Source organism: Idiotropiscis lumnitzeri, chromosome 6, assembly GCF_059441095.1.
Source record: "Idiotropiscis lumnitzeri isolate Australia: NSW breed Sydney's pygmy pipehorse chromosome 6, RoL_Ilum_1.0, whole genome shotgun sequence".
Classification (NCBI taxonomy): Eukaryota; Metazoa; Chordata; class Actinopteri; order Syngnathiformes; family Syngnathidae; genus Idiotropiscis; species Idiotropiscis lumnitzeri.
In genome coordinates, this window is record NC_142396.1 from 9774967 (window position 1) to 9799897 (window position 24931).

A 24931-nucleotide genomic window follows, 5' to 3' on the forward strand; every position below is an offset into this window, starting at 1 on the left:
CCAAAGACTGCTCATTTGACCGGAATGCAGATTATCAATTTTTTCACTCTAGCCATGATGTATGTTCAACCATTTGTGTTGCTCTCTCATCTCTCCTCTGTCGCAAGGTCCACCATTTTACAGCAACAGTTCAACCGAGTGGGTAGGGTGGAGCATGGCTCAGTAGCCCTTCCAGGTATTATTCGTTCAGGGTCTGCTGGCAACCCTGACACTTTCAATGTAGGCACCATGCCCTCTGCTCAGCAACAAATCACCACTGGACAGATGCACAGAGGACACATGCCACCGCTAGTGAGTACATAATAATTTACCATTAAGGTCATTTAGTGCTTCAGATAAATGCACCCAGTGATTTCCAAACGGTGTGCTTTAGCACATTGGTGTCATCAGTGCCGCAAGAGATTATCCAATTCCACTTATTTGGGCTTTTTTAATTATTTATGCCAGTGAAAAAAAATATATAAAAAAAAACATTTGATGAGAAAATAAATAAAAGCAGTTACATAAATAAAACAAGTAAAACAGCACACCATTAAAACAGAGCACCAACTATGAGATAAATGTGAAAATAAAAAGGTGAGCTTTCAAAACTTCACTTTAGCAGGCTGGTTGCTAAACCATTTCAAATCTTATAGGTTAAAAGCAGAGGTGAGCATTTTACTAAATTTTGCCGGTCCGTTATTCGTCATCTGTCAACTGTCTGTCCGTCATTTTTTTCAAGACTGGCCCAACATTTGATCCATTTTACATACTCCTATTGAACTGAGAGCGTTTTGAATTCCACAGCAAAAAGTTTTAAATTAATGTTTGAAATTCCTTGCCTTTCATCTTTTGTGCTTTACACACAGAACAAAATTATAAATCTAACACATTGTTTTTGCCCCCATTTTAATGAGATGTACTAACAACAAACATCAAAGACTTTGTCTATGTAAGCAAAAAAAAAAAAACGCTTCTCCCAAATAATGTTCACCAATCTATCTAAATGTGTGTTATTATACACTTCTCACTTACTGACAGCATGGTTATTGCACAGGTGTGCCTGAGTCTGCCCACAATAAAATGCAACTTTAAAAATTTGCAGTGTGTTCTGAAGGATGAGGGAAGCATGCTTGCTGCAGTAATGTCCATCATTTAGTATCCAAAAGCATTTCAGAGAACTTGCCATGGAGCCCCACAACCTGAATTTTCACCTCCAATACACTATGGCTGCACATTTTAAGATGCCATTTTTTTCTTGGGCATATGAAAGCAAACTTCACCAATAGAGTGCTGAGTAACACACCTCTAGTCTGATATGAGGACAATATTTGAAAGAAATAAATACATAAAAAATGGATTAATGGTTTTTTTTTTTTTCAGTGCCGATGTTATGAGCTTTCCTCACAAAGCATATCTTTTATTGTTGACAGAATCTGGCCCAGCAAGCCTTGATGGGGACAATCAACAGCAGCATGAATGCTGTGCAGCAGGCCCAGGCTGACCTGGGATATGTCGATAATCTGCCTCCTCTTGGCCATGACCTGGTGTGTACTCTCCTCACGCTCACACACTCACAGCCACAAAAGGAGGTCCACCTGTGCGCTGTAATGAGAGCCACACAAGAGCTATATCAAAAATGCTGCCTTTACAAAATAATAATACATAGTTTTGAAAAAAAAAAAAAAAAGCCGAACTGTTGATACCACCCTTTTATGAGATGTGTCGAATGCCCTAATGTGTCTAAAGCGCCCTTTCTTTTCCTTCCACGAAAAGGCATCCAGGGTTTGGGTTCAGAATAAAGTGGATGAATCAAAACATGAAATCCACTCTCAGGTCGATGCCATCACAGCTGGAACAGCATCTGTGGTCAATCTCACTGCAGGTAAAAGTCCAGAAGAACATAAAAAATGCAAGAATGAGGTAACCATGTGCAAAAAAATTCACCTTATGAAGAAGTATTGTGTTCTTACACATAGAGTGTTTGATCATTGTTAGTCATCTTGTTTTTAGAAGTTGCACTTTAGCGCAAAACAGATTAATAAATCGCTGACATGGCCCAGTGGATACACATCAATTGCTGTTGTCCACTAATTGGTCCTGATGTGCCCCAGTCTGTGAACATTGTTAATCATTACTGTCATATTTGCAGCTGTAGTTGATCTGAAATGTCATTGTCCCGGAAGATGTGGATTTTGAAAGACAGCTTTCCAGTCATTAAGTTGTTTGTTAGGTTTTGTGGGAAATGGTCTTGAAAGATATGAGCCGGCCTCCTCAAATTGTACAATCAGACACTTGTATTAGCATTAAAATTGATTTGTTTTTGGGGTTTTTTGGTTGTTGTTTTTTATATAGCCAAATCTTGAAAAGAGAGGGAAAAACAACTTTTTGTTTTTTTTTATTGCGGACTTTTAAAAATAGCTAAGAAAAAATAATCTAACCAAAAAATAGTCATATAATAGTCATGATAAAAGTTCCCTTGAACTTTAAATGATGATGGGCCTAAAGTTTCCTGTAACAAAGAAGCATTTTCAAATTCTCTTTTTGTCGCTCTAAAGATCAGGCCGTGTATCTCATTGCTCCTCATGTTGCTTGGCGCCGTTCCAGTCAAGTTCGTGCCAGCCTTTTCCTGGGTTTTAATCTTACCTCGCCATCTGTTTGGTGACATTTCTTCCACCATCCAAAAGGAAGATTTGCTCCTTCGCAGGCATTGTCTCCCCCAATTTACTTATCTCAATAGAAACATCACTGACTGCTCCAATTGTAGCTCTAATAAGTGGCACTGTGGTACAACATATGACATACGCTCTGCACAATGTGCAAGTTTGACAGTGATCCACAGTGGCGGTGCACTTCCCTCCACAGGTGAGCCCACAGAAACTGACTACACCGCAGTTGGTTGCGCCATCACCACTATCTCCTCCAACCTGACTGAAATGTCCAAGGGCGTCAAGCTGCTTGCCGCATTAATGGACGATGAGATGGGCAGTGGGCACAAGCTCATGGGTGCTGCCAGGATGTTGGCGGGAGCGGTGTCAGATCTGCTCAGAGCTGTTGAGCCTGCGGCTGCTGAGGTGGGCCACCCGTTCATTATTATAGTGACGTAGACAAACAACAATTTTACTTTACGATTTCTTTACAATTTCTTTCTAAAAGAGTTTTGAAGGTATGTTTTTTACCATTTCAGTTTCGCTTATACTAAAAAACGTCATTAGCCGTCAATAGCAGTGAATGAGTTCAAAAGTCAGAAACAAAGGACATTTTAGCTATAATTATAGTTTTCCTTTTATAAATGTAAAATGTAGTTCAAGTTTGTTTTGGGTTTTTTTTAGAAGCATTTTTGTCTTTATTTAAATTTCTTTCGTTACTGAAAATGTTTTTTTTTTAGTTTTGGTTATTTCGTTTGTTTCCATCAACTAAAATAACCTTGGACGTGACAGACAGAATGGACAATCACAGTGTTAGTGAGACATCAGCTTGATTGTCAATGACTTTAAAACCTTGTTTTATTTTTTTTCTCATTGGATTGTCAAATGCACAAGACATATTTATTTTTACGTTACAGGGACTTCCTTCTGTAATCCACTTGGTGATTTTAAACCTAAAAATTGTGCTTGATCCCTTCTGGAAGCACTTGTGTGAGTCGGCCAAGTTAGCGTACTGAATGTGATGATGTCATCTCCCTCCAGTCCAGGCAGACTGTGCTGACTGCAGCAGGAAGTATCGGACAGGCCAGCGGGGACCTGCTCCGTCACATGGGGGAGGGGGAGACTGATGAGAAATTCCAGGTTGGACCCCACCCACTCCTTGTTTCTATGACAATGCTGGCCAAACAGGAAGACGTCGTCTGAATATGTCAATGCATGGTTATGTAATTCGCCAATGCTTTATTTTTAGACTATTACTTCATGTAATTCGGTGTCATGGAGTGTTTTCAACCGTAACCGTGACATTTCAGCACAATATTATTGTCTACTGGTTTCCATTCTTTTGCATTGACTAATGACCATATCCTACAACTAGATGTGAATTATTAGATAATGTACATTAGTACAATATTTTATTTGTATGTCATATTCATTTAATATGATCTAGTAATGCCCTACAACTGTTTTTCAACACCGTCCTCTCGTCTAAGGACATTGGTTCTTGCATTGCAGGACACTCTGATGAACTTGGCCAAGGCAGTGGCCAATGCAGCTGCGATGTTGGTTCTGAAGGCCAAGAATGTGGCCCAGGTGGCCGAGGACACCATATTGCAGAACCGCGTGATTGCGGCCGCCACTCAGTGTGCCCTGTCCACCTCACAGCTGGTCGCCTGCACCAAGGTAATGACGTGAAAGTTGTTAGGCTGCACAGCCGAGTAGTTAGAGGACATCTTCTGTAAGAATGGCCGTGACCAAGCATGTTTTATAATAAGCTTTTTAAATTCAAAACCTTGTGAGTAGTACACATTTTGACAAATGCCAATACATAATAGAATGGCCGAGTGGTCTAAGGCGCCGCGTTCCGGACCCAGTCTCCCCAGGAGGCCTGGGTTCGAATCTCGTGGCTGCCAGGATGGCCGAGTGGTCTAAGGCGCCGCGTTCAGGACCCAGTCTCCCCAGGAGGCCTGGGTTCGAATCTCGAATTTCCCCATTGTGGGACTAATAAAGGCATTATTATAAAATGTCTTTATGCACGGAACTCCACCAAGGGCGAACAATCCCATTTCAGCTCAGAACTAAAGTCATCGTTGTCATCTTTCCAAATGTTATAATCATTATTATGTTCTTAGAAATTAAAATATGAAAATATTAAAATTAAATACTGGGTGAGAAGTATTTTAATGGGTTCTCCGTGGCACATGCACGACCCCTCAAATGGTTTTCCTGAAAGTAATTTTTTGTAGGTCTGCCAGTAAACACCTAAAATAAAAACAATAACTACCGTAGTATCAATTTGTGCTTCCAAATTTAAAAATATATTATTGTAGTATTGTCTAATGTCAAAATTGTCCTGCATTATCGGATTCTTTTGACTTGTTGCAGGTGGTGAGTCCAACCATCAGTTCCCCCGTGTGTCAGGAGCAGCTTGTGGAAGCTGGAAAGTTGGTAGATCGCTCTGTGGAGACGTGCGTCAAAGCTTGCCGCTCAGCCAGCGACAATGGCGAGCTGCTGAAGCAGGTCGGCGCAGCGGCCGGCGTGGTGAGCCAGGCTCTCAGCGACCTTCTGCAGCACGTCCGCCACTACGCCAGCTGCGGCGAGCCCATCGGACGCTACGACCAGGCCACTGACACCATCATGAATGTCACCGAAAATATTTTTACTTCCATGGGCGATGCCGGTGAGTATCTAGAAGTGAGGCTGCTGCAGGATGAGGTGTTCATTTGTATAAATCAAAATTAAGTCAACTCATAATCATTTCCAAGCCACCAATTTTCTGGGGTTCAATACCAAAACGCTAAAAAAAAAAAAAAATCTGTGCTGTGAATAAGAGCAGGCTTTTAACCTTCAAGAATAAAACCGCTTCTTTTTTTTTGAACAAATATACTTTGTCAGCAACAAATCAACAGTGATTTATACCCACCAAGCAATCTATATTCTCCAAGGCTGTACATGTAGGTTGTAAAGCATCTCACCGTCTAGTCTCTCGAAGGAGTGGGTCGAGTGATTTCCGACTGGAGGTGGGTGTTTGGGAAACAGCTTTTTATAGCGCATGTGTGGGGAGATGCTGCATACACTCTTTGGCCGCAACATTTATTTTCACATGCAATTTAATGAGATCAACAGAGAGCTATGCGCTCATTGTCAAGCGAGGTATTCGTTTACATATACGAGAGCGGAATGGGTTTATTGTTGTGGTTATCGGTGCTGTTCATTAGAAGGGTAAATTTGTGTCCATTATTGTCAAAGTGAGAGCTGTAGGTAAAAATGTAATAAAAACATCCAGGAGAGCAACTGTAAAGTCAGAGGTCACTGATGTCGAGCGAGAGGGTCAGGGTTCTTCTACTCGTAGTTATTAAAGCATGCATTTAAGGCACTTGCTTTGTGCTGTGTGGCAGAGTCTTGTTGGAAAAGAAAAGGACCTTTCCCAAATAGCTACAACTATGAAAATTGTCCAAAATGTGTTGGTGAAACGAAGCATGACTACTGATTTAATTTTGAGTCACTTGTACTAAATCCTAAAGTGGCTTTTTCCTTCCTTGTGTTACTAGGTGAGATGGTGCGTCAGGCGCGGGTTCTAGCGCAAGCTACTTCTGACTTGGTCAATGCCATGCGATCTGACGCTGAGGCAGAAGTGGATGTTGACAACTCCAAGAAACTCTTAGCCGCAGCTAAACTCCTGGCCGATGCCACAGCTAGAATGGTGGAGGCGGCTAAGGTACAAATGTTTTTTTTTTCTTTCTTACTAATTGATTATTTGCTTTTCATCACATTTACATTTCAGTAATTTCATTTCGAAATGGCTACCTAATGAAAAGCACATGACGCTCCCGTTATCTGCTTAATGTATTGAAAAACAATACCCTTTTATTTGTCTTCTATCTCTCTAATCATGTTATGGCATATTGAATGCGGAGTTAAATACGAGCTAAATCATGTTGCTTGTATTGCCTTCATTAATTTTGGCCTAGATGCTCACACACTGCCCGCCATCATATTTTCACATTCCATTTAAAAGGGTGCAGAATCCATGGCTCATAACTTATTCACTATCAGCAGTGCAAAAAAAAAAATCTTTGACGTGTTTAGCCGTCAATGGCAGTAAATGAGTTAATAATCTCTCAGAGATTCCTGACTTCTGGTGAGCGGGATGTTATCAGAGCGAGACACCCCGGCAGGTGAAATGCTGCTAATGGGTCATTTTTAATCAGTCCATTAATTGCCACATCCCTGCTGTTATCGTGGGTAGGAAATCTGGTCGTGGCCGTCATCAGAAAGCAAGCTAATACTGTAGCATCTGTTTTGACACTGTGATAACCATGTTTACTTTTATTGATAAGATCTGATTCAAGCTGTCATATCGTGAGCCAAATCTTAATTTTAAATGTGTGTGTATGCACCCTCAAGGGGGCGGCTGCTTATCCGGAGAATGAAGACCAGCAGCAGAGGCTGAGAGAGGCAGCTGAGGGTTTGCGCGTCGCCACTAATGCCGCCGCTCAAAATGCAATAAAGAAAAAGCTAGTCAGCAGGCTGGAGGTGAGTCAAACGTGTCAGCATGTTTGCGTCGTCTTGTTTGCCTGTCCTCCTTACCACACGCAGAGCCACAAAAAGATGCAAGCTCTAATACGTCAACATCACATTTACAGACAAGATTATATTTTATGGCTGTGGCAACCTGTGTTTAGCCATCACATTACCCCTAATGAGTGAAACCACTCTGCTCCAACTATCAGACATTGTACAGCTCAGTAAGCGTCAGACAAATAAAATGCCATGCATATGTTTAATGTGTATGTGAGTGTGAGTGTGTAAATGTTATACCGTGGATAAATTAAGCCTCCATATCACCTCACTTCGGGATGTCATATTCTTGTCATCACTTCAAAGCTGGTGACAACTAATTAATGTGAACTAAGAAGTATATTTAGAAGTCTAAAGGACAGGGAAACTGCAGCATAAAAGCAATGCTCATTACTTGGTGAAAAAAAGTCGCTTGACAGCACACACGCACTTTCAGTTCCATTTGGTGGTCTTTCTTAGTTGAGCCTGTTCTCATGAGTATTCAGCAAGATTTCAGATGAAAATCAAACCACCAGTATTTGGAGAAAATGGATATCTGTCATGTCTGGGAGATTTCCCACTGAATTCTTGTGAGAATACTTTGCTTAGTTCGATGTAACATTCCTGGCTTACTCGACAGCATGGTGGGAAACCCTTTTGCGGATATTTTTTCTGTTCACATTCATTTTATATTAACCCAAGTAATCTTTTTGTCACTTCTGCAGATAGCTGCTAAGCAGGCAGCGGCTGCTGCCACTCAAACAATTGCAGCTGCGCAAAATGCCGCAGCTTCCAACAAAAACACAGTCTCGCACCAACACCTTGTACACAGCTGCAAGGTATGATCATCACACGTTTTTTTTCCCTGTCGGATGTGAAACACTTAAACACAACCTGTACTAGTTTTATTGCCATCGAACAGTGGTCCCCAACCACCGGTCCATGGGCCACTACTTCCAGTTTATTTATTATTCGAGGCTGAAAAACACTCTATTCATCTGCTCCTGGTCCGGCCCCTCTGTCAAATTTTAGAACCCCTAGTGGCCCACCAATGAAAAAGTTTGCCACTACCACTAATACAACCAATAAGTTAGCAAATTAAGTAAAAAAAAAAAAAAACAGACCATGTATGAAGCCCACTATGCACTATATGTGGCGAGCAGCCCAACCAATCACAACTCATCTGTTTTCTGAAACTGACCCGTGATTGGTCGTTACCCGAGCCCAGAAAGTAGCAAAATGGCTGCCTTGTGAGATGGATAAAAACAGTGGGTTTTGCTGCTTAATTCATATCTCACAAAAGCGATATTAATTAGAATACCGTGTCTAGACTCATTGGGCTGCAAAATTTGGGGGTTGGCTGGATAGTATTTTTTTTACTCAAAATATCCTGACTTAATTCCTTTAAACCTTTGAGTGATGTTTTCCCCTAATATTACTTCTTTGCCATGTAGCTTTTGTCTCGTAATATTATGACTTTATTTATGTGTAATTTGAATTTTGTCTTGTGAAATTTGGTCTTCATTACTGGAGAATATTGTATTCCTTGTAATAACATAACATTAGCAATATCATATGTGTGTTGTTGTTTTTGACTTTTGAATCATTTATGCCTACTATGAACCTGTATTTCAACGTTCGTCGTCATAGTGATGCTTGGAGAGCTACTTATGTTTTTTGGGTGGTGCTTAGTGTGCAAAAAAGTTTGAGAACCACTGCTGTAGTCAACAGTCATGTACCATGTGCACATGTAGGCAGTAGCAGATAGCATTCCTCAGTTGGTGCAAGGTATGAGGAGCAGCCAAGCCCAACCTGAAGAGCTTGGAGCCCAACTTGCCCTCATCATGGCCAGCCAGAGTTTCTTACAGGTCTGACTTTCACCTTTTGTACAGTAAAACCATGGAAAAATCACTCCTCACATGCTGACGGTGATGATGTGTGGTTGATGTCTTACTCTCCTTCAGCCTGGAAGTAAAATGGTGGTGTCGGTGAAGTCAGCCGTTCCAACGGTGGCCGACCAAGCTGCGGCTATGCAACTGGGTCAGTGTGCCAAGAACCTGGCAACCTGCTTGGCAGAGCTCAGGACAGCCACCCAGAAGGTATCTAACCTTGACACTTGTTTAAAAAGTCGTCTAACTAATGCAAGCATTATGTTGGTGTGTTGTTATCAAGCACCACTTAAAGGGACATTTGATTGATGTAAACATTGGCACTTATAAAATGGGTTTGAATGTAAAAATGACATCAGTACTAACTAAAATTCTCTCCCTAAAAAGACTGTAGTCATTTAAGGTCATTTTTGTGTTGAGATTTACGAGAAATTGGAAAAGACCATGCCGATCGATTCTGCACTTACACAGGCTGCGGCGGACAAGAGCATGAATGCGCACACGAACCCCGTCTGGTTATATTTTTTGGCATTTAGCTCCGCTAAAGTTGTGTCAACTCTCATGAGGCCGACGGCGGCTGACAGCGGCCACCAGGCGTGCGCGGATCTTGGATAACAAAGAAATTGATGGCTAATTTCAGTTTCCTGATCAAAAACTAGATAAAGTGAGCTTGTTCGTGAAAAATGGGCCATCTTGGTTGGACAGATACTTTAAATATGCTCAGTGCCCTGACCTCATCCAGTGCTAATAGGCTCAACAATTTCCTGCATGATGGCATCTTGTCTGGCTGCATGCAACTAACGGCTACATCTGTGCATTGTGTAAAGGCCCATGAAGCGTGTGGTCCGCTGGAGATCGACTCAGCACTAAAAACGGTTCAGACGCTCAAATGTGAGCTGCAGGATGCCAGAATGTCCGTTATTGACAGTCAACTCAAACCACTCCCTGGGGAATCGGTGAGCCCATCATCTGCCCACTGAAGTCGTATTGTAAAGATGTAAAGTGTTGAAACCACACAATGGGGTCATTCCAATTTAATTGAGATGATTTTTGCGCGCCCTGCTGTTCACACAGTTGGAGAAGTGTGCTCAGGATTTGGGAAGCACATCCAAGGCTGTGGGCTCTTCCATGGCCCAACTGCTGACTTGTGCTGCTCAAGGCAATGAACATTACACAGGTAAGTGAGGTGCTTTGGAGCAGTTTCATTGAACAAATTCACTTTGTCTAAATGTCAAGGTTAGGTTGGACATTCTCAGTGTAGCAATTCCTGACTTCTGCCGCCAAGAAAACAAAATACTAACTTTCTTTTTTTTTTCTCTGAAACAGAATTATGTGAAGACTGCTTTGCCTTTTTTTTCCAGGCCCAAAGGGGATCTCAGAGGAGGGTTGAGGTCTTAGAGAATGTCTTTCCTTTAACAATGATAGCTCACAGGCAGCTCATCGTGCTGCGGCCCAGGGTGCTGCTGGCTACTCATTAATCTTATTTTCACTAGATTTAACATTCAATCAGCAAATGGCTCCTCTTGGCTGGTTTAAGCAATTTGGTGCAATTTTCTGCTATTCTTTTAGTATGTATAATACATTAAGTGCATCTCCCATGTGAGGCCATGTTGATAATCGCACCCGGTTTATTTGAACATGGAGGGCATTTGATTATGAAGCTTTTTTGTGGCGTTGCAAACCCCTGATCTGCAGAATGCCATGATTTTGGGACTCAACAGTAATACACTAACCTCCGTGTGTCTTGCTTAAAGCCTATCAACCCTATAGATTATTGCTAGTAAAAATGTCATAAATGTAATTAAAAATGAAGCATTTATTTAAATCAAATATTCCTGAGCTTGGCAAATGAAATATCCCATCTGGAGGGAAAGTGAATAACCAATTCAAACAAACATGAACTACGTAATTGAGCGATGGATTCTGAGTCATAGTCCACATTGAGTACACAGGCTGATCCAGCTTCTGTGAGTTTCCTCAAGATAACTCGTAATGTGGATAAATGGTGTGTATGCCCTCCACATGCCTGTATGGATGACTAATGGTCTCCTGGGGGAGCCTCTGTATTTTATTCATATCTATTAACTATTGTGCCAGTAGCACATCCGTCGTTGCTACTGAATGTGTCTTTTACTTCCAGGTATCATTATACCAAAATATTGCAATTTCCTGCACCGATTTCTCAACAGACATTGCTGCAATTCCCTCATGTATCTGTCTTGTTTACAGGTGTGGCTGCCAGAGAAACAGCGCAGGCTTTAAGGATATTGGCACAAGCAGCCAGAGGTGTCGCAGCCAGCACTAAAGAGCCTCAGGCTGCAGCTGCAATGCTGGACTCTGCCCAATGTGTCATGGAGGGCTCGTCTATGCTGATCCACGAGGCCCACCAGGCCTTGGTACATCCAGGAGATGCTGAAAGTCAGCAGCGACTTGCACAGGTAGAAAACCTCTTGGATGAGACGACATTTTTAAAACGAATCATATTAGAGGTTATCAAAGGTGCGCTTTACATTCTAAGCAGCTTTATGACCGCATGCTTATGGTAACATGCATTAATGAGAATGCAGTGATAAGGAGAGGAAAAATAGTAATACCCCGTTCCGCTGAAACTACACAGTGCATTGATATGATTTTGAAATACGGGCACTCAGTCTAAACCTAATGACAGATTTTTGTTTCAGTGTTAATTTTTGGGTGTCATATGCATGACAGTAACTGTTGAGGATATGCGCATATAAAAGGAATTGTATTTCTGTTCTATCACTGAGGTTGTGGTTTCAATATTAAATAATCCCTCTCTCTCTTCGATCCTATTCTCAATCAAACTTATGTTCCTTCAAATATCTTCAAACTATCCCAATAAATCACTTCCAATCCCCACTAAACTGTGAGCATTTCTCCTTCCCTCATCAATTATGCTAACGCCCATGTGTACCTATTTTCATTCTGCATCACCTGCCTTGTGTTTCCCTCACAGGAGTGCTGGAGTAAAACATTCTCCTGCAACCCTACTGGGAATAAACATATTGTCTGGCATTTGTTTGAGACAGCTCCATAAATTAATGGCACAGATTACTTTGCACTGTGAGCCCAATTTGCATTTGAGGTGTTTCACTGCATGGCTTTGGGACACATTGGTCGAATGACTTATGGTAGTCCGGTAATGTTTGATTGTTCTGTGTTTCAGGTGGCCAAAGCCGTGTCGCACTCGCTGAATAATTGCGTGAACTGCCTGCCGGGCCAGAAGGATGTTGACATGGCTCTGAGGAGCATCGGAGAAGCCAGCAAGAAGCTGCTGGTGGAAATTGTGAGTCCTCCTAAAAATTTCTATTTACGTCTACTGTTAGAAAAGCATGTCAACTTGCCTCCTTATTTAACGGTGATTGAATTTAACTTACTAGTCCATCTAATAATGGCATCTACACAATGACCTTTTCTTTGAAGCTTCCTCCCTGCAGTAAGACATTCCAGGAAGCTCAGACTGATCTGAACCATACAGCGGCTGAGCTCAACCACTCTGCCGGCGAGGTCGTTCACTCTTCCCGCGGAACGAGCAGCCAACTGGCTGCCGCCTCCGGGAAGTTCAGCCAAGACTTTGATGAGTTCCTGGATGCTGGTGTTGAGATGGCCGGACACACCCAAGTACGTTTCATCATCGTGCAACCCCGCTGAACGGTCTTGTGAGCATTGCATTGTCACTGCATTCCAACGTCCGCGAAACCTAGATGTCGTCATATTTTTGTCAATTTATTTCCTACTATTCAATTTGCTTTATAATTGGATAAATCAAATTCACTTAGGCACATTACTTTGCCCAACAGCCAGCTATAATGAGATCTTGTGATGTTCATGTTCTGGTTATTTTGTTCATTAGTGTGGGAATATCTTCAGGGATCTCCGCTGATGTAGCATGATACTCAAATTTTGATAAGCCTCGGCCAGGAAACAGGTGGTGGGGGGCCCAAAATACTTCCTATAGCTTATTAGTTGATATGTTTATATATTGACTATGTATAAAATACAGTTTGGGACAGAAGTTCAGAATTCCCATTTTTCTTTTTGTTGGCTTTGCAGAGCAGGGACGATCAGATCCAAGTTATTGGTAATCTGAAGAACATCTCAATGGCATCCAGTAAACTTCTTCTGGCTGCCAAGTCTCTGTCTGTCGATCCAAGTGCTGCCAATGCTAAGAATCTTCTTGCAGTTGCAGCACGGTGAGCTACTGCATGTTTTATATAATTTGATGACGCAGTTCTACTTCACTTAACCATTTCCTGTCACTTCCTTTTTTTTATTTTTTTATTTACAATATGGTAGTTTTCAAGCTATATATGCTTGTAAGGATCCTTGTCTACATTTTTGGGTACAACTCTTGAATTTGATCTTATCGCAGGGTATATCCTCCATGCTATGATTCCCAAACGCAATTTTCACTTATAGCAGTTTTTTTAAATTATGGCCTTGTCCATTCAGTGTTGCTTCAGGGAGTCGTTTTCCTCCTTGTGGAGTGAAGCCAGGCAGCTGCTCCCAAAGGGCTTTGGGCCTGACTGACTTCTCTCTGTCTAATTAGGAAGATGGAAGCCTTGGCTGGAAGCTGTCTGCGTTCAGCAAGGCTGAACCGCAAACCCGAGACATTTCTGTCACTCCTGCATGTGCCCGTGCGTTATTTTGCAATGCGTTTTTAGCCTATCGCAGTTAATGGCATGAATAGGGCGTCTGAAGGCACGTGTGAGTGACTGAAGTGAAAAGGTTGCCTGTGTGTTTCAGAGCGGTGACAGAGAGTATCAACCAGCTGATCACACTCTGTACACAGCAGGCTGCAGGACAAAGGGAGTGTGACAACGCCTTGAGGGAGTTGGAGGTAGTCGTCCTTCCATAACATGACACCGTATGCCAACCTTGAGTTGAAATGGATTGCTTGTGTGATTTCCAGCCCAAATTCTGATACGTCAACAGAATCATTCATTGCAAACGGGTATAAAAGTCAGCATTAAGCGAGATTCAATTCCCCAAGTGAATGAGAATGATAATAAAGCTGCACTTTAAAACTAATGTCTTTTTAAAATCATTTCACAGTGCTTTTTTTTTTTCAGATTTGATTCAAAACCTGATAATTGTGCCCATGGTCAATTTTCAGTTTGTATCTGTGTGTGTGTGCATATAGGCTGTGAGGGGGCTTTTGGATAATCCGAGTGAGCCCATCAACGAACTGTCCTACTTTGATTGCATCGAGAGCGTCATGGAAAATTCAAAGGTACAAGTCTTCAAAGTACATTTCTGTTGCTGTATGAACAAGTCTCGACTGTTTGGTGACTGAGCAGACAAATAAAGACAGAGTATTTTAAAACCTTACGTGTTGCGCCCTACCGTAGGTCCTCGGAGAGTCGATGGCAGGCATCTCTCAGCATTGTAAGACGTGTGATGTGGTGGCCTTTGGGGAGTGTGTAGGTGTGGCATCCAAGGCTCTCTGTGGGCTGACAGAGGCTGCCGGACAGGTGAGATGACACTACTTTCTCATCTTGAAAAAAGTAACCAAGTTGAAAAATGTATTCTATCCATGAGAAATGTTGGTTAAAAACATTTCTTATTGCTAATGAAGGGCTTTCTAGTGCACGTTTAATGGGGACATATGAGAAGGAAGGATAAGGGCAACATTTTCACCTTTTCCAGTTGAATATTAGTATTCTAAGAGTTACCTTGACCAAAAAAAGTTATTTTGGCCTTCTATTTAACTGCTCTGCAGAAATCTTGTATATCATGTATATGTCAATAATGCCATGTTTTCGCCAAGCAGTGCTACAAACCCAAACCCCCCCCGCTATTCTCCAGGGATCGGGACCAAACCCTGCTGTGAATAATTGTCACCCTCCTCCAGAGAGGGATTTGTAAATGCAAATAGATCGCACAAGACAGCGACAAACCACTTAAAAAAAAAAGAGCGGGTCATAAAGTAACAACAATGCATCCATCGAGAATGTACACAATCATGAACCCATGTTACATAAACAACTGTAAACACGGACAAATCACCTTCACTTGAGATTCATCAATAATATTAGTTGGCATGCTATCTTAAGATAAGCAAGTACAAAGTGACGCCACATCACACGTGCAAAAAAATATTCCTACTAGCCCATTACACAAATTGTATAAAGTCGTTAAACTCACTGTTGGCACACAATTGTAAATGTCAGGGAATACACGCTGATTGTGTTGTAAAGTAGTCTAGAGGAGCTATTAATCACTCCATTGGTAGTAGAAGTAGAAACATACGTGATGTTTCGCTTCTGTCTGTGCGGGAGGTGCCTTCAAAGACAACAAAACCTGCCGAAAAAACTATCAATGAATTAAATTACCAACAAAACTGAGATTCCAGATGGCAAAAAAATAATGCTTTTATTGCTTTGGCCTAAGCAAAAGAAAAAAGCAAATATATGCTATTTTTCCACAAATATCGCAAATTTGCAAAATGCTGAACAAGAAATCTTCAGGGAATCGCTGTACTGTTGTGTTCAGTATGATTAGAAATGACATTTATGCGCCGCATGGAAGTGAATTTGGACTTCTCAGTGGAAAAAGAACTCAATTTGCTCATAAATACAGTTGGAAGCTTCACTGTGACAACATGAGATATAAAGTCTTCTGTCAGGCTGATGTTTTGCGCTAACTTGTACATTTTTATGTTCTAGGCCTCTTATCTTGTAGGTGTGTCTGATCCTAATAGTCAGTCAGGCTATGAGGGGCTGGTCGACCCCATCCAGTTTGCACGAGCCCACCAAGCCATACAGATGGCTTGTCAGAGCTTGGTGGACCCAACTAGTAGTCCCTCGCAGGTAGGAAACATCAGATTTTATTTAGACCAGCGCACTGTATTGATGACAGGCCACAAACAATGTGCTCTGTTCTTTAATCCGGCCTGTCAAGCATCGCATAATAAACTGTCCTGTCCTTGTGGCCAATGAGCACAGAGGTTTGCCCATCCCTGATTTCGACACTGACTCATGGAAATGTGTTGTGTTTACAACACTCCCCGGTGTGCTTTGGTTTGGCAGGTGTTGTCCGCGGCAACGATTGTAGCTAAACACACATCCGCTTTGTGCAACGCCTGCCGCCTTGCTTCCTCAAAGACCTCCAACCCTGTTGCTCGGCGACAGTTTGTGCAGTCAGCCAAAGAGGTGGCCAACACCACCGCCAACCTGGTCAAGACCATCAAGGTCAACTCCCCAACTGATCAAAACGTTGAGTGTAAATTTGTTACCAAATTCCTTTCATCACGTGAGGAATTCTCCGCATCAGAGTCAACCCGTAAAGCAATTCCCTATGAAAAATTGTCATGGCTTCATAAGGAATGTCTTTCTTTTAGGCTTTAGATGGAGATTTTTCGGAAGACAACAGAACCAAATGTCGAGTTGCCACCACTCCCCTCCTCGAGGCTGTAGAAAACTTGTCTACCTTTGCCAACAACCCTGATTTTGCGAGTATCCCCGCTCAAATCAGCAACGAGGTAACGATTGGTTTAAATGCCTCCAATGACAAATGTATTTCATTTCTCTTCCCCTGCTCCACACACACACTTTTTGCCTATCTCAGTGTTTGAAAAATGCTTCTATTTTCAGAAACGTTCCATTACTAAATGACATTGCACTGCGAGTCGCTTAAAATAACCCAAACACGAAACAATGAAGAAAGGTTTGTGCTGGGAATTGGAGTTGATTTTATATTTTCTTGTAATGCTAAGAAACGGATCACCAAAGATACATTTTTATGTTTTCAGTCAGAGCGGAAAAGTCCTCGCAGGGTCCTCTAAAAGGTTTATGGCTGTAATCTGTTGGAGGGCAGTGTTTAACGGCACTCACGTCCTTACTGCTGCTCTAATCTTCATCTTGTTAATCTAATTGTCGAGGGAGGCTTTGCCTCGGATCATAAAGACTGAAGGTGTTTCTTCCTGTGTCTCTGTAAAGCTGTCTTTCTAATCTCATCCCTGAGTTCGATTGCTCAGTTGATCTTCCCGCCGTGGTATAAGGAATATTAACACCCCCTCTCATACCATTCTAGCGAGATCCTCACTGTTAGCCTTTAACCAGAGTTGTTATTTCACCTGCTCCAATGTTGGCTTTTCCGCAGGGTTCAGTGGCCCAGGAGCCGATTGTTCGTTCCGCCCGCTCCATGCTTGATAGCTCCACTTACCTCTTGGAAACGGCGCGATCGTTGGTCCTCAACCCCAAAGACCCCCCCACTTGGTCAATACTAGCTGGTCACTCCAGAACAGTTTCGGACTCCATCAAAAGCCTCATCACGTCCATCAGGTTGGTTTAAATTTCTTTTGGTATCAATGCACTGAGGCGAACATACAATTTGTCCTGTTAGTTTAGAAGCGTGAGGAAATCAAACAAAAGCATAACACAATCAAACTAAACTGAGGTAGTCAGAGAAAAAGCAAAACAACCAATTAAAATATAACAAAAGGGAAAACATGACAAACTCATCTCCCTCGGAAACATTTGTCATCATCATGCTGATGGTTAAGGTTATTTTTCCTTGTCTTGTATTCTTTTGTGTTTTCCTAATTTGTCGTTATCATTTGCACTTCACAGGTGGGTGACAGCTTTTATGCACCAGGGCTTAGAACAGTAACGCATTTTATCAAAGGTGGAGCCCAACTTTGAACAGATTTCTCTCCTTGTATTATCCAGCCCCCGTGCACAGTACCGGTGGACTGGAGTCGATGCTTAAGTTATTCTTTACATAAATATTAAAGCAGCGTGGGGAAATTCACTTCAAATTGAAGTTAACTGTGTTGATTGACTATGATGGCGCAGCCGCTAACCGGTTAGCTTATTAGAACAGGCAGCTGGACTCCTCTGTTGCTCGGCAACCATGCCCATGACAGGACTCCAAAAAGGCGATGTGAAGCGCCCTTCGGTTTGTGGTCTTCACACATCACTTGTCTCATGGTTTAAACAAACAAAGTTCTATTAAACCAGTGCTTGCTGCTTTGGATTTTTTTTCTATTCATTTTTTAAACATTACACTCGGAGACTTCTTTTGAAGAAAAAGAGAAAAAAATGTTTTTTTTTAACTCACTTGAATTGTGTTGTTATGCATTTATTAGCTATTCAACACTTATCTGCACTGAAATGAAACAAGAGTGCCTATTTTTTTTTCAAACATTCTCCCCCCAAGGGACAAGGCACCAGGACAGAAAGAGTGTGATTACTCTATAGATAGTATCAATAAATGTATCCGGGACATTGAGCAAGCCTCCCTGGCTGCAGTCGGACAGACCCTGCCCTGCAGAGATGATATCTCTATGGAGGTAAGCAGCCCATCAGCTCTGTCTTGTCTGAGCAAAAGAGCTTAATGGGATCTGTAGTCTTTCGTTTGTGATTTATACCATAATTCGCTTTGTCTTTGTAACTCACTAGGCACTGCAGGAACAGCTGACTTCATCCGTGCAGGAGATTGGGCATCTGATTGATCCCGTCTCCACAGCCGCCCGGGGTGAAGCTGCCCAGCTGGGACACAAGGTGCAGCTCTGATAATATATCCCTTTATCCCTTATGGATTTAGATAAATAGAGCTCCATCTTTTTCAACAATCCTTTCCCAGATGACTCTCCTAACCTTATTTCACCTAGGTGACTCAGCTGGCGAGCTACTTTGATCCACTTATTGTGGCATCAGTCGGCCTGGCCTCCAAGCTGCATGACCACCAACAGCAAATGACCATCCTGGACCAGACCAAGACCCTGTCTGAGTCTGCCCTGCAGATGCTTTACGCTGCCAAGGAAGGTGGCGGCAACCCAAAGGTAATAAGCAGTCCCTTGCGTTCATAGCGACTGAATATATGTGCAGGCTTTTTCCTGGCTCAATTGAGGCAGTGGTGGTACCATTCTGATCATTTGCACAGGTGTGTATTCTGCGCATCCCTCTGGCACAAACAAACACTTTTTCCGTGAAGTATTTATATTTGTATTCTTCTTAACGGGTTTCTTTTTCTGCCACCTCGCCTGTATGGCAAGCCAAAAACAGAAGGTGCAACTCTGGTTTGAGATCCTTTCAGACATGCATGGTTACAAAAAAAAATGATGGTTATTATTAATGATTATTTTAATAATCGAGTAAAAAATGTTGTTCATTCCCTTTATTTAAAAAACATGACAAGCTGACAGTGTAAAAAATGCACAAATTATTTCTCATTGGTTTGGTCTGTATTCCAAATTAATTGCAAATGTTTTATTTTTATTCGACACAAAGATGATCAGTCTGCTTTCGTGGAGGACTACAAAAATTAGAGAATATTTACTGGTGCAAAACTAAAATGCATTTAAAAAATTTGGATGAAAATTTTGGATGAACTTAATCATCAATTCGTCGGTTAATTCTTGCACCTCTAGAAGAAATTATATCATATAAATCATCCCACACATTGGCAGTATGAAAGAAAGTACATCAGCAGTTTCAAGACTGACATGTTTTGGATATGCTGCTGTGCCATAACCGCAGTCACAGTTAAATATAACCAGTGTGCGATACTGCAAGATTTGGTGTTGATCAATTCTAAGTAAATACCTGGCCAGTATTGGTGATAATGGAACTGCTAATTTTTAATAATTAAGGTTTGACCACTCTTTTTATGCCTTTAAATTATTAATTAGTCAAAAACCAAAAGGGATTTTTTTCCAAAGTTGAAGGGCAACAAAATTTAAGTAAATGGAAGCGACTTGACTTTGTTATCAAAAGTTTTTGTTTAGCTGCTCTCGGTTAACAATTAACACAAAATGGTATTTATATTCAATCAAATTGGAGCCGCATGACAGTACGTTTGTTGAAATTCCATTAAATGTATTTATTTTAATAATAAATGTATGGGAGAGAAACAAAACCTCAAGTATGTAAAGGGCAACCCTGATATCGATCATTACAAATATCAACATTGGTATCAATGTCATCGCTATTTGGATCAATCTACCGACCACTTCTATTCAGATAAAACCAGTTTTCATGATGTCAGAGAGCTTTTAGAGCCCGAGGTGGTCCAAGAAGACAGAAATGTCCGCCTCCGAGTTTTATATGCAGGAGAAGCGCGGATGTGTTTGCCGTGCAACATCAAATGTCTTTTAGCAGGCTCCTGAGGGGATGAGGACGATGAAGATACTCTTCATCCATGAATGTCCTTTCTGTCTAAAGTGCAGCTGTAAGTCAGTTGCTCAGTTGTTACAAAGTTTTATTGCGACCTGTCATGGTATGGCAGCTCTTCTTCCTTGCTCTAATCATGCGGACAGTATCCACTTACGGGTAATTGGACAAGTCTGTTTTTAGTGTGAGAAAGTCTGTTTATACAGGATCAAAGTAGAAGTAAACACAAGATGTGTAACTTTTGTGTATCATTTTTACCTTTATCAGTGTGGACTACTTTTGTTTGGCAGGCTTTGCATTTTCTCTCGTGTTTAAAAATGTCCTGCTCACCTAATCTCGAACTTTTGAGTCCATTAGAGAAACACTATATTCTATTACTTAGTTATTAGAGCAGCTTGAAATGTCTCTTTTACTGGTTCTACCCCGAAACAGCCTGGTTCAACGCTGTGTGGTCACTCGCTTTTCCATGAAACTTAATGAATCGTTCCTCAGAGGGCCGCGACGTCACTGTCATCTGATTGGCTGACAAGTGAAGCGTTTACTTAAGCGAAGCGGCAGAGAAAGCCGGTCATCACCGAGTCATAAAAAATGCAGTGTATTATAGTACAAATATATTGTGTTTTACAGAGATGGGCGCTTTACCCTATTTCGCCGGTCCGTACTCCATAAGCACCCTTCCGTCATTGTCCCGCCGTCCTTATTCATGAAAATAATCTTCCTCCATCCCGTCGGTCCTCGTCCTTTTAAAGCGTGTCCATCTTTTCCTGGGAGGGAATGCCTTTTCTGATGTTTTACAACTGTACTTCACCATATTTTTTCATTTAATTGAATGGACCGATTGGCCCGAATGCACACGCCTCATGAAAGTTTTTACCACAAACTCATTTCATCCACAGGTACATAAGAAATTAAAAATATGGTTTGGTATTGTTATTGATCACAATATATGTACACTGTATTTTTATGTCTTGGTGGTGGGAACTGTGGTCTCTCTAGCTTAAATCCAATAATAATTTTTTTCGGTGTCATGGCTTCTGTGCATTTGATCGGCTATAATTTGCAACTGCGATTCGTATTTAAAATCGCCACAAACTCGGCCATTCATGAAATCTGTGTCAGAACCCCACACACTGCAAATGTGCTTTGGAGGCTCATACGGTTCAGCTGATCCCGCCCCAATCCAGTTAACTAGTTGTAACGGTTGTAACGGTGAAGCAACAGAGAAACAGCCCGTTCTGGAAATTGTCGGGGAAAAGCGCCTAAACAGCGTCCTCTAGCTCAATTAGAACTACAGTATTCTAATATTTGTTTTTAATCATCAACATCCGCAGGCGTCCCACACCCACGACGCCATCGCCGAGGCTGCCCAGCTGATGAAAGAGGCTGTGGACGACATCATGGTGACTCTGAATGAGGCGGCCAGTGAGGGGGGCATGGTCGGGGGCATGGTGGAGTCCATCGCTGAGGCCATGGGCAGGGTGAGAAGTGGATTTCGTCTCCCCTCTTATTCCCAACCTCATTTGTCCGAGTAATTTCACAGCGGGTGTGCTCGAAATGTGTTCTTGTCTGGAGCGCTCATTTTTCATATGGATGAACCATTTAAAATCCTCAGGCAAATCAAGATATTAGCATTTACTTACGCCTGCTGGGAGCCATGTCACTGTGTTGACTTTGAGGTTAATAATTGACAATCCATAGACTCACAGCACACTTCATTAGCAATAGCCGCACAATTTAATGCACATAAATGAGATGTCTATTTTAGCTGCTTCTGCTTCGGAGGTATTAATTTATCAATATGTTTACTTTTGTGGTCATAGTTTGCGCTTTTAGGAAACACTGCACTGCATTAAAGGAGGAGTTTGCCATTTCAAAAACCACTAGCAAGATTTAAAAGTAGCTTCACGTCACTTGTGCACAATCATACAGTGTAAAGGATAATATTCACAATGTCAAAAAAAAAAAATACTTAAGAAGACAGTTGAGTGTGTATGCTCGGTTCCTGAACACATTCACTTATTTCAGTGATATGAAAAGTGAGCAAACTGGTTGAAACCGTACAAGAGAAGCCTATAAAATTGAGAAATAAATCATTTGATTTGTCTTCATGAAAGAAATGACATGCTTGATCTTCATAGATGGATGAAGGAACACCTCCCGAACCTGAGGGTTCCTTTGTGGACTACCAGACAACCATGGTGAAGTTCTCCAAGGCAATTGCCATCACGGCACAGGAGATGGTGAGTGCCTTTTCCATTTTGATGACTGTGTAAGCTTCAAAGACCCTCATTCGCGCCCTCTCGCTCTGACTAGATGACCAAATCAGTGACCTGCCCCGAAGAGCTCGGCGGCCTTGCCTCTCAGGCGACTGTGGACTATGGCCAACTTGCACTCCAAGGACGCCTCGCTGCAGCCACGGCAGAGCATGAAGAGGTCAGAGGGCATGTTCTGTCTTTCCAAAGAAGCTTCTGAAAGTTTCCTCTGAAATCATCACTTTTGAATCAGGAGCTGTTTGGACCCCAAATGCTTTCAGACGTGTTTGCTCACACGCTGATTAAGGCAGATGTTTGCTCTGCGATACGACTCTCCATCTTTGAGATCAAAGTGAAAGCTACCCCTCCCGCATTTGTCACTCTGAGCACCCACACAGTAATTTCTTAAAGTTTCCTCTGTTTGCAGGAAAGCTATGTGTGGAAACATCACACTAATAAGCTCACAGCTCTTATCAGTAACTTGTACATAACAGGCTGCTGCAAACCCCGCTGGTTTCCATAGCAACACATTGCCTTGACAAGTCTGAAAGCCTATAGTGATGCTTATAAAAGCGCACCCACCCACCCATGTATCCCAGTCTAGAAATTAAACGGTTTGACTTAGCTTTCTATCTGCTGTGGAAAAGAAAAGGTCAGCACCTGATTGTATGGGAACTGGTTATGCTTTCAGGTTGGTTTCCAGATCAAAACACGCGTGCAAGAGCTGGGTCACGGCTGTATCTACCTGGTCCAGAAAGCTGGTGCCTTGCAACTCAGCCCCACAGACAGCTTCTCCAAAAGGGAGCTCATCGAGTGTGCGCGAGCTGTCACCGAGAAGGTACCACGATTGTCCAGATGATACCTTTATGCCCAATGGATCTTGCAATATTTTCTACCGCTCATATTGATAATATAGGGTAAAGCTACCCGTATATGAGAAGATTAATTTGAGCAGATTTTGGAAAGCTATCATCTTACACCTGCTCAGTTTTCGCTCGTGTTTCTCGTTTGTCCATGCCGCTCTTGTGATTTTTTGGGGAAAGTTTCCTGTTTCCAGTTGTGTTCGAGCTCATCTATTGGTTGTGTGACGTCAACGTAATGACGAGAATATAAGACATATTTGATTGTCATAAGGCCAAGACAAGAGAAAGACAAAAAAACAGCAGAATTTTTCCACTTCATGTCCATCTCAGACTATGCAACTTTTTTTTTGTCGTTGACGACAATCGTGCTGTCAGACTGCAAGATAATATCGTTCTGTGTCTTGGACCGGGCGAGACGTCACACTACATCACGTGCTTTCGCCAAGATTCTGTCCGTCGGCGCTGATCTGTCGGGGGGGGGGCTCAAGTCGCTGTGTAGTCATGTCGACGGAGGCATTTTGAGGATGTGTGTTTGTTCTCTGCTAGAAAAAGGGAAAAAAATTGACTATGAATGCTGCTTGATGGCGGGAAAGGGCAGTATGGACTGTTAATTCTCCAAAAAGTGAATTTGTTTAACGACATCACGTTTGCTAATCAGCTACCGGCTTTGCGGTTAGGAAACTTTTATCTTTTTATCGCCATTTTCATTGTTTCTATCTGCGGAAGAACCAATCAAAAGGATGACGTAGGACCTGTCACACTAAATTTCTAACATGCCAGGCTTTCGTTCTCATCAATCACATTCATTGGATCACAGTTTTTTTGGTCTGTGGTTTTCTGGATCTGCCGAGAAAAGTAAGAGGTTCCCCTTGGGCTGATGTTACGCTTCTCCGAATTTAATGAAACTCAATCTGGTAGTTAAAGCATATGGTTTACTTTGTTATTGTGCTAATATATGATGCTTCATGTAAAACTGTCTGCTTTTTATATCATCTAACAAATAAGTCATAAAGTTGGTCTTAAACTTGTAAAAGGTTAGTAGAATATAAATGTGATATGTTATTTTGGGTGATAATAAAGGATTTTACCGCACTGCTAATGCAGGTCATGAAAGTAAAGCTATTCTCACCTCGACGTACTGAATAGTAATTTTGTTGTGTCCCTCCGATGACCCTGACAACGATGAGCTATGCCAGTTACACATTAGTAATTCTATTCCACGAGAAGACTGTGATTTCATTCAACGCACTTACCCTACTTGATTAATTTGAGGTTTCACACTTGCTGTGAATCTCGTGCCTCGTTCAAGGGTTCCTCTCGAGGCTCTCGGTTGTTTCTGCGAGTTGCTAGTTACCGATTCGGGCTCGGCAAATTGCTTTGATTGTAGTGTGCTCCAATTAAAGGCATGCTTAACCTTGTATCTATTTCTTACTCCCGTCTTGTGCAGTTTACCCAACTGGAACACTTATCTTAAAGGAACAGACCATTTAAAATTTATTTTCAGGCATTCAATAAGTTAGTCTGTATAAGGAATTAAAGGGCAAACATCAATGGCATCTGATATCCTTCAAAAATGTTTAAGCCGATTAAGTATCAAAACACACG

At 41.9% G+C, this 24931-nt stretch overlaps 1 protein-coding gene across 4 annotated transcripts in view; it reads left to right on the top strand.

Annotated features, from left to right (window-relative positions):
- tln2b (talin 2b) overlaps window positions 1–24931 on the top strand; it is a 100196-nt gene that overhangs the window by 63715 nt on the left and 11550 nt on the right. For all 4 annotated transcript variants that reach the window (XM_088297846.1, XM_088297848.1, XM_088297849.1 and 1 more), the window contains 32 exons: window positions 108–291; window positions 1413–1526; window positions 1756–1864; window positions 2845–3053; window positions 3669–3767; window positions 4140–4307; window positions 5010–5304; window positions 6176–6342; window positions 7032–7160; window positions 7910–8023; window positions 8939–9052; window positions 9149–9283; window positions 9901–10029; window positions 10148–10250; window positions 11303–11511; window positions 12261–12380; window positions 12518–12715; window positions 13148–13287; window positions 13841–13934; window positions 14238–14327; window positions 14446–14568; window positions 15763–15906; window positions 16126–16311; window positions 16437–16577; window positions 17198–17379; window positions 18257–18389; window positions 18499–18600; window positions 18711–18881; window positions 21543–21689; window positions 22350–22451; window positions 22525–22644; window positions 23155–23301. In XM_088297846.1, coding sequence (XP_088153972.1) covers window positions 108–291; window positions 1413–1526; window positions 1756–1864; window positions 2845–3053; window positions 3669–3767; window positions 4140–4307; window positions 5010–5304; window positions 6176–6342; window positions 7032–7160; window positions 7910–8023; window positions 8939–9052; window positions 9149–9283; window positions 9901–10029; window positions 10148–10250; window positions 11303–11511; window positions 12261–12380; window positions 12518–12715; window positions 13148–13287; window positions 13841–13934; window positions 14238–14327; window positions 14446–14568; window positions 15763–15906; window positions 16126–16311; window positions 16437–16577; window positions 17198–17379; window positions 18257–18389; window positions 18499–18600; window positions 18711–18881; window positions 21543–21689; window positions 22350–22451; window positions 22525–22644; window positions 23155–23301 — 4618 coding nt within the window. The remainder of the gene's footprint in view (window positions 1–107; window positions 292–1412; window positions 1527–1755; window positions 1865–2844; window positions 3054–3668; window positions 3768–4139; window positions 4308–5009; window positions 5305–6175; window positions 6343–7031; window positions 7161–7909; window positions 8024–8938; window positions 9053–9148; window positions 9284–9900; window positions 10030–10147; window positions 10251–11302; window positions 11512–12260; window positions 12381–12517; window positions 12716–13147; window positions 13288–13840; window positions 13935–14237; window positions 14328–14445; window positions 14569–15762; window positions 15907–16125; window positions 16312–16436; window positions 16578–17197; window positions 17380–18256; window positions 18390–18498; window positions 18601–18710; window positions 18882–21542; window positions 21690–22349; window positions 22452–22524; window positions 22645–23154; window positions 23302–24931) is intronic.